This window comes from Sinohyriopsis cumingii, chromosome 13 (assembly GCF_028554795.1).
Source record: "Sinohyriopsis cumingii isolate HCF-2022 chromosome 13, ASM2855479v2, whole genome shotgun sequence".
NCBI classification, from domain to species: Eukaryota; Metazoa; Mollusca; class Bivalvia; order Unionida; family Unionidae; genus Sinohyriopsis; species Sinohyriopsis cumingii.
This window is the reverse complement of record NC_142973.1, coordinates 80,173,850-80,191,224: the sequence shown is the minus strand read 5'-3', so window position 1 is coordinate 80,191,224 and position 17,375 is coordinate 80,173,850. Positions and strand designations below refer to the sequence as shown.

Below are 17,375 nucleotides of genomic sequence, written 5' to 3'. Positions count from 1 at the left end.
TGGTAACTAAAGCTCAGCCAATTAGCTACAAAATCACCATAAAGATATGCATGACTCTACCTAATTATCAAATTATGTCAATGACCTAGGCCTATATTCCAAAATTAAATCAAAATAAAATAGGAAATACAACCTTTACATTCGTAACATGCTCAGCAAATCAGATGTAAGATCACCTGATTAATATATGTCGATCACACTAGTTACCAATGATCTAGGCCCATATTTAAAATTAGTCCCAGTCAAAAAAGAAATACAGCGTTTACATTAGTATGAAGCTCAGCAAATAAGATGCAAGATCACCTCATTAATATATGTCAGTCTCACTAGTTATCAATGATCTAGGCCTGTATTTCAAGATTAATCAAGTCAGAAATATGCCACATGGCACATGATGGACACAGAGCCAAATGACAAGTTCACTTGACCTATCAGCATAGATTTTTCTATCAAACTTGGTAAATAAACATTTATCATTAAGATGTCCAATAAGTTTAATTATGAGCAAGCTCTATGAATATTAATGAGGTGATCTGGCATCTGAATGACTAAGATTCTTACTATTCAAGTGCAAGTGACCTTTTCAAGTCTGATGACTTTGTAATCCAAAACAAAAGAAACTGTTAAATACCAAAAACATTTTTGAGTTAGGCTTTAATGCTGTTTCTACTGAAATACAAGTACTATTATTCTTCACTAGCTAGTAATCCAGAAACATGTTTTGAGAAATATACATTAATAATTTTCTTCAGGACTATAATAGGATGGTACACTCTAGGCTCAAATCTTTACAATGACCTCTATTTTCTCAGTGTCCTATCTACTAATAAGATTGACCATCTTAACCCACTCTTTAACAATAATAATAATAATAATAATAATAATAATAGTAATAATAATAATAAAAATAATAATAATAATAATAATAATAATAATAATAATAAAAATAATAATAATAAAAATAATAATAATAATAATAACACTGCTTTATTTATAGAGCTTAACTCATTAGTCAAGGACTATTCTCCCTTGAGGCCCTCTTAAGGAGAGTATAACAATGCACATTATATGAAGATAACAATAATTATTGTTTATTTTAACATGTTTAGTATTAAAATACTAAATTCCATTATGTTTTAGAAACACATACATGCTCATGATATCTCTTCTTAAATACTCTAATATTTTCAGCAGATTTTACATGTAGTGGAAGTTTGTTCCACAGAACTGTACCAGAGTATTGGCAGCTCTTTTTAAATTGCTCTGTTCTTGGTTTTGATGCTAGAAGGTTTCCATGCGATATTGATCTCAACTGGTATTGTGTTGAAAAAGGCCTGAATAAGTCCTGAAGATACTCTTTGCAGTTCCATGTAGACATTTATATAAAAGAACTGCCTTGTGAAAATCTATCCTGTCATATATTGTGAACCATTTGATGAAGCTGAGGGTGTGGACTGACTTATTTATGGATGTAGTCTCTAAGCATGCACCACTGAAAGTACACAAATAAAGAATGACATCCAACCTACACTGTCTGAGATTGGTAAAACCAAAACAGTACTTGAAAATAACTTACAAAATGCTCTCAACAGACTTCAAGTATGGTGCAGGGAAAACAGTATGATCATAAATACAGAAAAAACGAAAGCCCTACTAGTTACAACACAGCAAAAACAAGCAAGGCTAGATAGTGACAAACTCCAGGTTCTATTTGACAAAATGAGCATCAATATGACCTCTCAAGATAGAATTCTTGGTGTATTCATGGATAACAATCTTACTTGGTCTATTCACATTAAACATATTTCAAAAAAGGTTAACTCTTATCTTTGGCTACTGAGGAAAATCAAAACATACATTCCTCTTCAGTATAGGGTCATCTTTTATAAAAGTTATATTCAGCCATATCTGGACTACTGTAATGTAATTTGGGGTAATACCTCTAATTCAAACATAACAACACTTTTAAGACTCCAAAAGAGGGCTTGCCATTTAATTCTAGATCAAAGTATAGATAATTTTAAGGATGCAATGAATAATATAAAGATTTTAACAATACATGAAAGAACATTTCTTAGAAAGGCCAAACTAATGTATAAAGTATCCAGAAAAGACATTCCTGTCTATCTAAGCAATATCTTTCACCAAAGAGATGCTGATGGCACTCCAAATTTAAGGTCCATAAGAAGAAAAACTTACATTATACCAAGGCCAAAGAAGGAATTGTTTAAAAAAAAGTTTTCAATATACTGTTCGACTGGTATGGAACAACATTGCCAGTGACATAAGGCAGACTCCTAACATTTCATCTTTTCACAATCAATGTCTTAAATGGATGAAATCTTTAGAAAATTGAACAGTTCTAGTACAAAAAATAACGCCTGCTTTTCTGTAATATTACATCATTTTCATAGCTGAATATTTCAATGCAGGATTATATTTTATGTTTTATATATGTTTATGTTTTCACTGATGCCTGTGAATGTGTTACAGGCTTGATACTTTGAATTTTAAAATTACTTAATTATTTAGTGTCAAGCCAGACTCTTCACATCATGTTGTATATACTGTATATATTGTACATAACAGATAGATAGCTTCAAGGTAGATTAGTTCTGTAACTAATTGAGTTACCTTCTCTAAATAAAGTCATTATTATTATTCTTATTATTATAATCTTATTGGCTTACTACTGAAATCCTAGTAGCTATGAAAACACGAGACCAATTCAAGGCTTTGGGAAACCATGTACAATATAAAGTATGAGAAATAAAATAACAAGTATGATTAAAAAAGCTATAAAAAAAACTTATTTTCAATCATTGCTTGAAAACAACAAGAGCAACACAAACTCCATTTGGAAAGTCTTCAATGAACTCACTGGAGGAACACACAAAGATCAGACAAATAAAATCCACTCACTTCTGGTAAATGACATCTTGGTCACTAATGACACTGACATTACAAATGTTTTGAATGATTTTTTTTCACCAAAATTAAAAGAACCAGTGATAGAAAACAATTTTAATGAACTGAAAAAGTTATGCAGCAGCAAAATCTCTAAGGTGGTATGTTTCTCTATTCCACCAGTAGGGGTTACACTGTATTCAGTACATTTCAGGAAGACAGGACATTAATTGGATAGAAACTATATTGTATCCAGTTCATTTAACTAACACAGGACATTAACTGGATAGGGGGTTACATTTCACTAACACAGGACATTAACTGGAGAGGGGGTTACATTGTATTCAATACATTTCACTAACACAGGACATGAAGTGGAAAGGGGGTTACATTGTATTCAGTATATTTCACTATGACAGGACAATTGGAGAGGGGGCTGCATTGTATCCAGTATATTTCACTAACAAAGGACATTAACTACACTGTATTCAGTACATTTCACTAACACCGGACATTTGGGGATAAGGGGCACCACTGTATCCAGTACATTTCTCTAAGACAGGACATTAATTGGAGAGGGAGCTACATTGTATTCAGTATATTTCACTAACAAAGGACATTAACTACACTGTATTCAGTACATTTCACTAACACAGGACATTAACTACACTGTATTCAGTACATTTCACTAACACAGGACATTAACTACATTGTATTCAGTACATTTCACTAACAAAGGACATTAACTACACTGTATTCAGTACATTTCACTAACACAGGACATTAACTACACTGTATTCAGTACATTTCACTAACACAGGACATTAACTACACTGTATTCAGTACATTTCACTAACACAGGACATTAACTACATTGTATTCAGTACATTTCACTAACAAAGGACATTAACTACACTGTATTCAGTACATTTCACTAACACAGGACATTAACTACACTGTATTCAGTAAAAGGACATTAACTACACTGTATTCAGTACATTTCACTAACAAAGGACATTAACTACACTGTATTCAGTACATTTCACTAACACAGGACATTAACTACACTGTATTCAGTACATTTCACTAACAAAGGACATTAACTACACTGTATTCAGTACATTTCTCTAAGACAGGACATTAATTGGAGAGGGAGCTACATTGTATTCAGTATATTTCACTAACAAAGGACATTAACTACACTGTATTCAGTACATTTCACTAACACAGGACATTAACTACACTGTATTCAGTACATTTCACTAACACAGGACATTAACTACATTGTATTCAGTACATTTCACTAACAAAGGACATTAACTACACTGTATTCAGTACATTTCACTAACACAGGACATTAACTACACTGTATTCAGTAAAAGGACATTAACTACACTGTATTCAGTACATTTCACTAACAAAGGACATTAACTACACTGTATTCAGTACATTTCACTAACAAAGGACATTAACTACACTGTATTCAGTACATTTCACTAACAAAGGACATTAACTACACTGTATTCAGTACATTTCACTAACAAAGGACATTAACTACACTGTATTCAGTACATTTCACTAACACAGGACATTAACTACACTGTATTCAGTACATTTCACTAACACAGGACATTAACTACATTGTATTCAGTACATTTCACTAACAAAGGACATTAACTACACTGTATTCAGTACATTTCTCTAAGACAGGACATTAATTGGAGAGGGAGCTACATTGTATTCAGTATATTTCACTAACAAAGGACATTAACTACACTGTATTCAGTACATTTCACTAACACAGGACATTAACTACACTGTATTCAGTACATTTCACTAACACAGGACATTAACTACATTGTATTCAGTACATTTCACTAACAAAGGACATTAACTACACTGTATTCAGTACATTTCACTAACACAGGACATTAACTACACTGTATTCAGTAAAAGGACATTAACTATACTGTATTCAGTACATTTCACTAACAAAGGACATTAACTACACTGTATTCAGTACATTTCACTAACAAAGGACATTAACTACACTGTATTCAGTACATTTCACTAACAAAGGACATTAACTACACTGTATTCAGTACATTTCACTAACAAAGGACATTAACTACACTGTATTCAGTACATTTCACTAACACAGGACATTAACTACACTGTATTCAGTACATTTCACTAACACAGGACATTAACTACACTGTATTCAGTACATTTCACTAACAAAGGACATTAATTAAAGAGGTGGGCTACATACCCTTCATCAAAGTTAAAGCCAAGCATCCCCTTGTACTGCACCATGCCATTGTACAGGTTCCTCACATCACTCTGTGACAAGGAAACAAAACCATATTACTGTTTTATTCAGGGCACTTAATGACTTATACCTAGAAGTGACAGCTGAGGAAGGGCAAGCAAAAATGACACTCATTGATTTGTACCTAGAAGTTACAGGAAGGGCAAGCAAAAATGATACTCACTGACTTATACCTAGAAGTGACAGGAAGGACAAGCAAAAATGACACTCATTGACTTATACCTAGAAGTGACAGGAAGGACAAGCAAAAATGACACTCATTTACTTATACCTAGAAGTGACTGGAAGTACAAGCAAAAATGAAACTCACTGACTTAAACCTAGAAGTGACAGGAAGGACAAGCAAAAATGACACTCACTGACTTACACCTAGAAGTGACTGGAAGGACAAGCAAAAATGACACTCATTTACTTATACCTAGAAGTGACAGGAAGGACAAGCAAAAATGAAACTCACTGACTTAAACCTAGAAGTGACAGGAAGGACAAGCAAAACTGACACTCACTGACTTACACCTAGAAGTGACTGGAAGGACAAGCAAAAATGACACTCATTTACTTATACCTAGAAGTGACTGGAAGGACAAGCAAAAATGACACTCATTTACTTATACCTAGAAGTGACGGGAAGGATAAGCAAAAATGAAACTCACTGACTTATACCTAGAAGTGACAGGAAGGACAAGCAAAAATGACACTCATTGACTTATACCTAGAAGTGACGGGAAGGATAAGCAAAAATGAAACTCACTGACTTATACCTAGAAGTGACTGGAAGGACAAGCAAAAATGACACTCATTTACTTATACCTAGAAGTGACTGGAAGTACAAGCAAAAATGACACTCACTGACTTAGACCTAGAAGTGACTGGAAGGACAAGCAAAAATGATACTCACTGACTTGTACCTAGAAGTGACTGGAAGGACAAGCAAAAATGGCACTCACTGACTTATACCTAGAAGGGACTGGAAGTACAAGCAAAAATGACACTCACTGACTTATACCTAGAAGGGACTGGAAGGACAAGCAGAAATGACACTTACTGACCTATACCTAGAAGGGACTGGAAGTACAAGCAAAAATGACTCTCACTGACTTATACCTAGAAGTGACTGGAAGGACACGCAAAAATGACACTCATTTACTTATACCTAGAAGTGACTGGAAGGACAAGCCATTTTAGAAACTTGTCTAACTGAATAAGTAGAACTTGCACAGGACAAGAAAGTCCAAATCCCTGTCCCTGCAGGACACAAAGTCCAAATCCCTGACCCTGCAGACAAAAAAAATCCAAGTTCCTGACCCTGCAGGACAAAACAGTCCAAGTTCCTGACCCTGCAAGACAAGACACAAACTGAAGAACATTTTTAGCCTTCTTTTTAGTGATCAGCACTTTCTATCACTCAAGAATCAAGTCATCTGACAAAACACTGATATTAGGAGTCTTTCCTGGCACAGTTGTATATACTCTTGCTGCTAAGCAGTGTAACATGCTATGATGTCCATCTGTCAATCTGTTTTTGGTTTCCATACAATAATTTTGGTTGAACACAATGCACCTTCATCAAACATTGTAAATGGTTTACACTTATTGTTAGTTTCAGACCATGTCCCTTCACCAAACTTTGCAGATAGCTTGCACTTACTTTAGTTCAAGATCACATAGTACCACCAAAACAGAGATGCCTTGCAAATAGGATGAGATATTCACTCATACAGTATTGTACTCAGGTAGACAGTCATTCACTCATACAATATAGTACTCAGGTAGACAGTCATTCACATGTACAGTATAGTACTTAGGCAGACATTCACTCACATAGTATAGTACTCAGGTAGACATTCATTCATTCATACAGTATTTTACTCAGGTAGACAGTCATTAACTTGTAAAGTACTCTGGTAGACAGTCATTCACTCACACAGTATGGTACTCAGGTAGTCATATAGTATTTAGGTAGACAGTCATTCAATCATACAGTATAGTACTCAGGTAGACAGCCATAGAGGACTCAGGTAGACAGTCATTTGCTCATACAGTACAGTACTCTGGTAGACAGTCATTCATTCATTCATACAGTACAGAAGATAGGTAGACAGTCATTCATACAGAACAGAACTCAAGTAGACTGTCATATATAGAACTCAGGTAGACAGTCATATATAACTCAGGTAGACAGTCATTCACTCATACAGTATAAAATTCAGGTAGACTGTCATATTCTCTCATTCAGTATGGAACTCAGAAAGACAGTCATATAGAACTTGGGTAGACATTCATTCATACAGTACAGAATACAGGTAGACAGTATCAGGTAGACAGTCATTCACTTGTACAGTATAGAACTCAGGTAGATAGTCATTCACTTGTACAGTATAGAACTCAGGTACAGAGTATCATGCAAACAGTACAGTACAGAATTTATGGTAAGAACTAATAGCACAGAGCAAATACAAAATTTGGCAGTGACCTGTGAATTTTCAGGCCATATTTCTTTCAGTGGATAATACATTTAGATAGGATTTACCTTTTCAATCTGTGACAGCTAAATCACTAAGATAACTTGCTATATGATTGTTGCAGTCCCATCCCATTGTGGAATTCACACACACACGCACACAAGCTTTGTTTTCATTTTCTTTCTGGGAAGTAATAAGGAGTGCAATCTATAAGACTGGCATTGGAATTATTATTAGAGTTGCAAGGTTATAATACTTACTGTTACAATCATTCTTACCGCACAATGAAAGGAAGCAGAGTGCAAAACTCCCTCCTTCCTCCTCTTGGTGGGCCTGGGATGCATTGACTGGTCATCAGATTGCAGATTCAAGGTGACTGTGTACCCATTGTAAACCTCCCCTGTCCTCTCCTCTGCTGAGTCCTGGCTTGTCTCCCCTGATGCCAAAGAAATATCTGGAGATTCCACATAATCATCTGGATTTGATCCACTATTGCTGGGATTTCTGACATTCTGGATACCTCTGCTGTTCTTTAGCAGGAAGTTTCTCTCTTGCTGGTCATCCTGGCATGTCAGATTTTGATCAGCCTCAAAATTGTCTATAACAATTACATCATCAGTGGAATAATTTTCCTTGTCCTTTGAATTTTTCATGATGTTGGTGACTGGTGAAAGACTGTTATCATACTTGGCAAGCACAATATGGCTATCATGGTCGTCTTCAGTTTTCCGCTTCAATGTTGCCCCTGGTATGTTGGTTCTCTGTGATGCTGGCTGAGAGGATAGCACTTGGTGGCAGGTGTTGGAGGTAGACCTGTCTTCAAAGTGAGCACTGACATTTCCATGTACAGCCATGACCTTGCAGATTGTAGTTTCTGCACTTTCCCTTGAGTCCAATCTGTCTGGTGGTACAGTCTCAGATTTAATTAGACTAAGGGGCCTACTCGGAGACTGTAGAACACCTGCCACCCCTTGGCCAGAAGTCCCGATTTGAGATCCAGACCATACATCTGGCTGCTGAGTGTGTCTGTGCTGTGCAGCTGGGATGGTCTTGACTCTGCCATAAGGACTTGCTGATGGCTGACCTTGAACGATCCACCTTGATTCTTTTGTTGTTCCGAGGCTTGTGTTCTCTATTTCAATCACATCACTGTCTGAAATGTGAGAAAAGGAAAATTTTATTCTCAAGATTACCAAAGTACTTGAATAACCTCAAGGTCAATAGTTCCAAATAAAGAAGGCATACTATCTGCAGCCAAGCAATTTATTTCTAGATACTTTCTCCCATATGTTAACATTCTCCAAACCACTACACCACACAACACTAAATCCCCACACCCACGTAACAAGAAACCACACTTCAAAACAACACCAATCTGCCACACACATCCAACACTACCCCACCCCCCGCACACACCCAACACTTCTCAAATCAAAATTTACCAGGTCAAACCTGTTTTCACTTGTACATCTCTCTATTCAACTCACACACTGAGGTTTCTAGTCTCTATTCGAGTGGGGTTGGCATACCTATGCAAAGACAAATGTATGGTTGAATGGGGTTGTCATACCTATACCCACACAATGTATGGTTGAGTGAGATCATCATACCTATACCCACACAATGTATGGTTGAGTGAGATCATCATACCTATACTCACACAATGTATGGTTGAGTGAGATCATCATACCTATACCCACACAATGTATGGTTGAGTGAGATCATCATACCTATGCCCACACAATGTATGGTTGAGTGAGATCATCATACCTATATCCACACAATGTATGGTTGAGTGAGATCATCATACCTATACCCACACAATGTATGGTTGAGTGAGATCATCATACCTATGCCCACACAATGTATGGGTGATTGCCTGATTGCGGGTCATCATACCTACGCCTACACAAATGTATGGTAGAGTGGGGTTGTCATGCCTATGCAAAGACAAATGTATGGTTGAATGGGGTTGTCATACCTATACCCACACAATGTATGGTTTAGTGAGATCATCATACCTATGCCCACACAATGTATGGGTGATTGTCTGATTGTGGGTCATCATACCTACACCCACACAAATGCATACTATGGTTGAGAGGGGTTGTCATACCTATGATCACATAATGTATGGGTGAGTGGGGTCGTCACACCTATGATCACATAATGTATGGGTGAGTGGGGTCATCATACCTATGATCACATAATGTATGGGTGAGTGGGGTCGTCATACCAGTGATAAAAAACAACTTAAATGAACTGAAAAAGTTCTGCAGCAGCAAAATCACTACAGAGGTATGTTTCTCTATCCCATCAGTATCGAAAAACTTTATTAAAAAATGTCTCAGTGAACTTGATACCAAGAAAACTACAGTATAGTTCCACAACTCATTAAATCTTCTGCCTCTGCTATTTTAGATAGCATAAAGCATAACATTCATAATCAATTTAAGTATTGCAACCTCATCTGTGGCCATAATAAGGAAAACTGCAAAAGTAATTTCTATTTACAAATCTGGTTCTAAGGATGATGCTGGTAACTACCAGCCAATTTCAATACTATCAAACTTTTCAAAATTGACTGAAAAACATGTCCATGATTTGTTCATGTTATATTTAACCAAACTGTTACACCCTAATCAATCAGGCTTTAGACAACAACATTCATGTGAGACTGCCTTGATCTCCCTAACCGATAAATGGCTTCAAGCACTTGATCAAGGTAGAATAATAGGATCTCTATTTGTAGATTTCAGGAAAACTTTTGACATGGTGTTTCATGAAATCCTTTTGAAGAAACTGAAAATCAACCAGTGTGTTGAAAGCAAAGTTAGATTGTTTACTTCATGCTTAGGTGACATAATACAACATTTTTATATAAATAATGTTCTGTCTGAAACTGGAACAATTATGTATGGAGTAGCACAAGGCTCAATTTTAGGTTAATTACTATTTTTTTTTATTAATGACCTACCAATTTTACTAAGGGACTAAATATCATCTACAGATCTCTATGCAGATGAAACAAGATTGTCAGACATCCAAAACAAAAAGCATGAACTGTAAATTTCTTTACAGGATACCCTAAACAAACTGGTCAACTGGTGTAAATGCAGTGGCATGGTGGTAAATACTAGTAAAACTCTGTGTGTGTGATTTGGATTTTTAATGTAGCATTAACAATTTTTCAGTCATATTGCTATGATGTCTGCAGTGTGGCAGTTTATAGTGATGTCAGTGTGTAAATTGCTGTATGTTATCCCTGTGTAAATTACTGTATGTTATCAGTGTGTAAATTGCTGTATGATATCCCTGTGTAAATTACTGTATGTTATCAGTGTGTAAATTACTGTATGTTATCACAGTGTGTAAAATGCTATGTTATCACAGTGTGTAAAATGCTGTGTTATCACAGCATCTAAAATGCTATATGTTATCCCTGTGTGTAAATTACTGTATGTTACCCCAGTATGTAAAATGCTGTATGTTATTCCTGTGTGTTGCTGTTGTTGTGGGGTTTAATGCCATTTTTCAGTACACGACAGGCTATACATGGCAGCCAGTATTAATGCTGGAGGAAGAACCCAGAAAAACCCCAGAAAGAACCACTGACCCACGAAAAGCTACCGGCAAGCTTTCTCACACACCAACATCGGCCAAATCCAAGACTCGAACCCATGCAGACAGAGGTGAGACAGCAGTGATCCGTAATGGAGAGAGCTTTGGACCACTCAGCCACTTGGGGCCCCATTCCTGTGTGTAAATTACTGTATGTTACCAGTGTGTAAAATACTTACGTAATCCCAGTGTGTAAAATGCGTATGTTATCAACGAGTGTAAAATAGTGTATGTTTGTGTTTAAAATACATACTGTTTACAGTATGTTATCACTGTGTAAAATACTGTATGTTGTCACAGTGTGTAAAATAGTGTCATCAGAGTGTGTAAAATACCAAGCATCTAAACTACACAGGAACTCTTAATACCAGCTGTACTCGCATATAAGTCCAAAATGCAAAAAAACAGAGCCAGATCTGCTGTAATATAAAGTGCCAGCACATCAAGATCTGTTTGTTTTATGGATTGGCCTAACAAACTGCAGAAATCCATATCTGCAACAGCAGATCTGAGTCTGTACAGTCTGCAGTAGGATCTGACTTGTACATGAGTACATATGATAATCTGACTTGTACATGAGTATAATTGATAATCTGACTTGTACATGAGTATAAATGATAATCTGACTTGTACATGAGTATAAATGATAATCTGACTTGTACATGAGTATAAATGATAATCTGACTTGTACATGAGTTTAATTGATAATCTGACTTGTACATGAGTATAATTGATAATCTGACTTGTACATGAGTATAAATGATAATCTGACTTGCACATGAGTATAATTGATAATCTGACTTGTACACGAGTATAAATGATAATCTGACTTGTACACGAGTATAATTGATAATCTGACTTGTACACGAGTATAAATGATAATCTGACTTGTACACGAGTATAATTGATAATCTGACTTGTACATGAGAATAATTGATAATCTGACTTGTACATGAGTATAATTGATAATCTGACTTGTACATGAGTATAATTGATAATCTGACTTGTACATGAGTATAATTGATAATCTGACTTGTACATGAGTATAATTGATAACCTGACTTGTACATGAGTATAATTGATAATCTGACTTGTACATGAGTATAATTGATAATCTGACTTGTACATGAGTATAATTGATGATCTGACTTGTACATGAGTATATATGATAATCTGACTTGTACATGAGTATAATTGATAATCTGACTTGTACATGAGTATATATGATAATCTGACTTGTACATGAGTATAATTGATAATCTGACTTGTACATGAGTATAATTGATAATCTGACTTGTACATGAGTATAATTGATAATCTGACTTGTACATGAGTAAAATTGATAATCTGACTTGTACATGAGTATAAATGATAATCTGACTTGTACATGAGTATAAATGATAATCTGACTTGTACATGAGTATAAATGATATGTAATTTCATCTAAAACAATATAACTATTGACAACACTCTCCTACCAATTAACACTAGGTGGCTATTAACACTTGGTAAAAGAGGATTGGGTGTTGTCAATATTTTCCTTTCTAACTGACGCAAACAAGTGCCTATGATATGGTAAAATCAGTGGCTAAAAACTCTTTGTACTTAAAAGATTATTATAGAACATAATTGTCACTGTATCTTCAAGATTTAAAACATTATCTTTGATGTTTTAAAAAGATCTTTAGCCCATAACGGACATTAAAATGAATACCTAAGATATCAATATAATTAGTGGCTAACAACTCATGGAAATAAACGGATTAAAAGAAAGAACTTTATCTGCATTAGGCAATTGGCCATCAGCAAAGTATATACCTTTATATTTGTTACAAACACTGATGGTGACACGATTAATACATAGCGAAAAACAAACCTATCAAATTCATAAACAGTCAATAAATACTAAAGATATATACTTACATCTACATACCCACATTCCTAAACACACTCATACATGCATACGCATATACCCATACTGGATTAAACAGACCCACATACATACAAAGATCCATACCACATTCATGTATACATAGTGTACGATACTAAGTAAGAATACAACACGTTAATTTGTGACCTGTAAAATACTCCAGAATATGAATTACAATGTGAGCTTCAATACAAGCTCTTTTGGGAGAAGACACAAAAGGTATCATCCATTTATATACAGCATTGAGTATGACTTTACTTAATAGTATTATTAGCACATTATACTTGAATTATGACATGGTAATACATGTATTAAACAATGAAAAGGAAAAGGTAACTTTCAGTAGTATTCACTGTATTGTTAAAGTGTTCTATGAATACAAGTCCTAGATTTCTAAACTTACTAGTTTTAGTGGATGTGATATGATGTGTTTGGATTTTTAACATAGCTTTAACAATTTTTCAGTCATATTGCTACGATGTCTGCAATGTGGCAGTTTATAGTGACGTCTAGCACTGGGGCATCATGCCGCAGACATGTAGCATGATGTCCCACCCAGTCACATTATTCTGACACCAGGCCAACCAGTCCTAACACTAACCTCTTAACGCTGAGCGCCAAGCGAGGCAGCTGTTAGTACCATTTTTGTAAGTCTTTGGTATGACTCAGCCAGGGATCGAACCCACAACCTCCCGCATCCGAGGCGGACACTCTAACCTAGAGTTGGGCAAACTTTCCAGTAAATAACATTGGCATTCTAAAAAAGCCATACTCATCTTCCAGCATGTTGCAGTAATGACAAATGTTTTGATCTAGTGGGGTGCTATGTCGTCTCTTCCATCATCCTAATTCAATATGTAAAGTATGGGTACACATCCTTGTTTATGAAATGGATTTTCTTAATTTTGTCACTGTTGCTATATATAAATACTCAAGTTACAGCCCAAATTTTGTCACAAATTTCTATATAATCTAGCTCTTGAAGATTCAACGTGAATTGATGACCTATTCTGGATAAACTGGTGAGACAGCCATTGTTTAACTAAAGATAAGAAAACCTCTATGTTCCCAACAGCTTAATTTATCCACAATTCCCCATGCCTAGACATTAAATGAATTCCAGATTAATGATGCCCACATTTTCTTTTCAGGGTGGCTTTCTATAATGTCAATAAACATTAGCATGTGAATTTTCTATTATCTGATGAGGTTAATCTTAGAATACAATGTAATTATCACCGTACCGTTATGGTGAAATGTATTAATTACTAATTGTAAAATAAAACACATATGTACCATTATGGTGATGTATTATTTAGGAAAAGCTAATTATTCCTCATAAATGACAATTAAGGACAGCTAATGAAAAATAAAGAACAAAAACAGAATGGCCTTTTGCAAGCTGTACACAAGGTTTGCAGTTCTAGACACAAGTAAGCAATCTTCAAAATGGGTCAGGGGCCAGTATGGGACTGCCTATTAATAATTTACCAAATTGACTTGGACTTCGAAATGAAAATGATGCATTCTTGTCAGCATGAACAAGCTTCAATCAAAGCCAACTATCTGACATTTTCTATACAAGCCTGCTGGGCAAATCAGAACTATGCTAAGTTGTTTATGACATAAGTGAAATATATCATTTATTTAACATATACTAAAAACTTTAACATAATGTAAAGAAGTTTACGTACATGTAAACAAAACTTTATTTCGCATATATATATATATATATATATATATATATATATATATATATATATATATATATATATATAAACACTTTGTGACATATGTAAAACAATTGTAACTTATTTCATATATGTGGAACCATTTTAACATGTGAAATTATTTTTGACATGCGAAAATCTTTTTCATATATGTGAAATAAATTACTTATTGGATGTATGCAAAGCATTTAGCAAATGTCAAAAATAATTTTCACAGATGTAAACAATAAATTTACAATGTAAAATAAGCCAATTCACAAACTAAAATATGCCAAGTTCACACATGTAAAAAAAATCTTTAACACATAAATGTAAGCTTTTTCCTCATATATGTAATGATAAGAATTAATTTCACACATGAAATAGGAATTAATTCTTTAAATGATTGTGATACTGCCCATTTTTTCAATATCAATTAGTCCGTAAGTAAAATACTCGGACTCTAACGAATATCCCCATTCCATTTGTGCCAGCTAAAAATATCTAAAAGAACCCTTTGTGTTAATCCTTCAATGTAAGACATTACACGTTATTTTTGTTTTGGTGCCATGTCCATGACGCCTAAAACATCAATAACAGCTTCGATGTCTTACATGTAAGACTACCTTTGTGGAAAATTGTGGTCAAGATGTTTATTAATGCACACACATCGAAATTAGGTTAAGTAAAAGCTTATGGCTATTATTCTTTAGTGGATGTTATACAATACTGCTCCTGCCTTCATTCTGTATTTTAAAGTACTTTAAGAGAGAGAGAGAGAGAGAGAGAGAGAGAGATTCTACTGCGTATTGAACCACACAGATCACTGCCATATTTACATACCTTTGATGCCGTTATGGTGATTTGTATGGCAATATTTATCCGATCTGGCGGCGATAGCGATCTCGACACCATTATCGCTGCCATCCTGGAAAATAGAATTCCCCACCTGTGCCTCTCGACGGCAACTGGTGACCGCGTGCATTTTAAAAATTTCTCTAACAAGCCTCTGATTTTCCTCCATTAACTTCTGGATCATTTCTCTTTGCTTTCGACTCTCCTCTAAACTTTGCTGTAATAAAGCTATAAGCGTTTCTGACAGATTTTTGTCTCCCATTTCAGCTATGCGAACGGGCCTCTTTCAGCAAGCATTTCAGGTCGTAATGAAAATATGGCGGCTTTACGCTCAAAATACGCCTGCATAGTCCTATTTATAGACCCTGGCATGTCGGCTTTACGCGTGTTTACACTATAGCATTTGGTTTCACAACATGAACGATCAACTTTTTATGTTCGCGATAGACAGGTACTTAAATACCAGTAACTCGATTATTTTCACAAAACTAAGCGTGGCTCTAATGCATTCTTTAACTAATAATACTTAAATTAGAACATGTTATTCCAGCTTTGATACCGGACAGCGTCAGCACTGACTTCTGTTGCAAAAAGACTCGCAACATTTACCCTGTTTTTGTACTATCGCATGGCGGTTTTATCATATATCCCGGTACCAAACGGCTGAGTGCACAGGTAAATGCTCGTTCATGCCTACAGTGTGGCTCGCAAGCTAAGACTCTAAAAGGCCATCTATTTATGTAGATGCCCTAGTAAACTGCTAACTCTGGAGTAACGCACGAGTATTCGTCTTCCATTTGTAAAATAAGCAGGTTATATATATATATATATATATATATATATATATAATACAAAGTTAAAAAATCAAATAATTTCTTTGCGCGCGTGTGTGTGCGTGCGCACGCGTATGTGAGAGAGAGAGAGAGAGAGTGAGCATATTATTAATTTGACTCTGTTATGTACATAATAGAAGGCCTAAATGTAACTAATTTAGTCACCCAGTGAAATTAATTAATTAATTTATTATTATTATTATTATAATTATTATTAAGAGACATTACATCATTGTGAATTAAATCCCAAATGATATTTAGAAATGTTTTATCTCAAGTCCAAAAATATCGAATGATCCTAACTAATTCCAATAGACTTTGTCATGTTTACCCCGACCCAGAGTAGCCCCAGTTGAAACATGTATAATCAAAGTAATTCTGACAAGCCATTGTTTGATGCTAAACATTGCCGAAGGCTAGCACTAATCCATTACGTAAGATTGCCGTAGCTAGAAGTGGAGAGCCAGACCTCGGAGTTGCGAAGCCAGTTATCACCTAAGTGTGGAAATGTTGTCCAAGATCAATAGAAGTTGCCTGAAGAAGTGGGAGTGTCTTAACTTCTTTTCCCTGCAGACAGACAGACAGGTTGAACTGGCCGCTAAGACGATTGGACAGGGTCACAGTGCCACCCAATCAGAATTGAGATAGGGGAGAGACCTTGATTTGGGTAGAATGATATCTCCGCGTCTTCCGGCAAGAATTAGCTCGCTGAGAGAAATTACCCAG

At 35.3% G+C, this 17,375-nt stretch overlaps 1 protein-coding gene across 1 annotated transcript in view; it reads right to left on the bottom strand.

Moving 5' to 3' along the window:
* The window catches only part of LOC149785888 (uncharacterized), a 38,155-nt gene extending 21,706 nt beyond the window's left edge, over positions 1–16,449 (bottom strand). Inside the window, exons 1-3 of the mRNA XM_089979879.1 lie at positions 15,805–16,449; positions 7,980–8,854; positions 5,180–5,250 (exon numbers count right to left, since the gene is read on the bottom strand). Of these exons, the coding sequence (XP_089836005.1) occupies positions 5,180–5,250; positions 7,980–8,854; positions 15,805–16,078 (1,220 nt within the window). The 5' untranslated portion in view covers positions 16,079–16,449. The remainder of the gene's footprint in view (positions 1–5,179; positions 5,251–7,979; positions 8,855–15,804) is intronic.
* Positions 16,450–17,375: the final 926 nt, after the last annotated feature.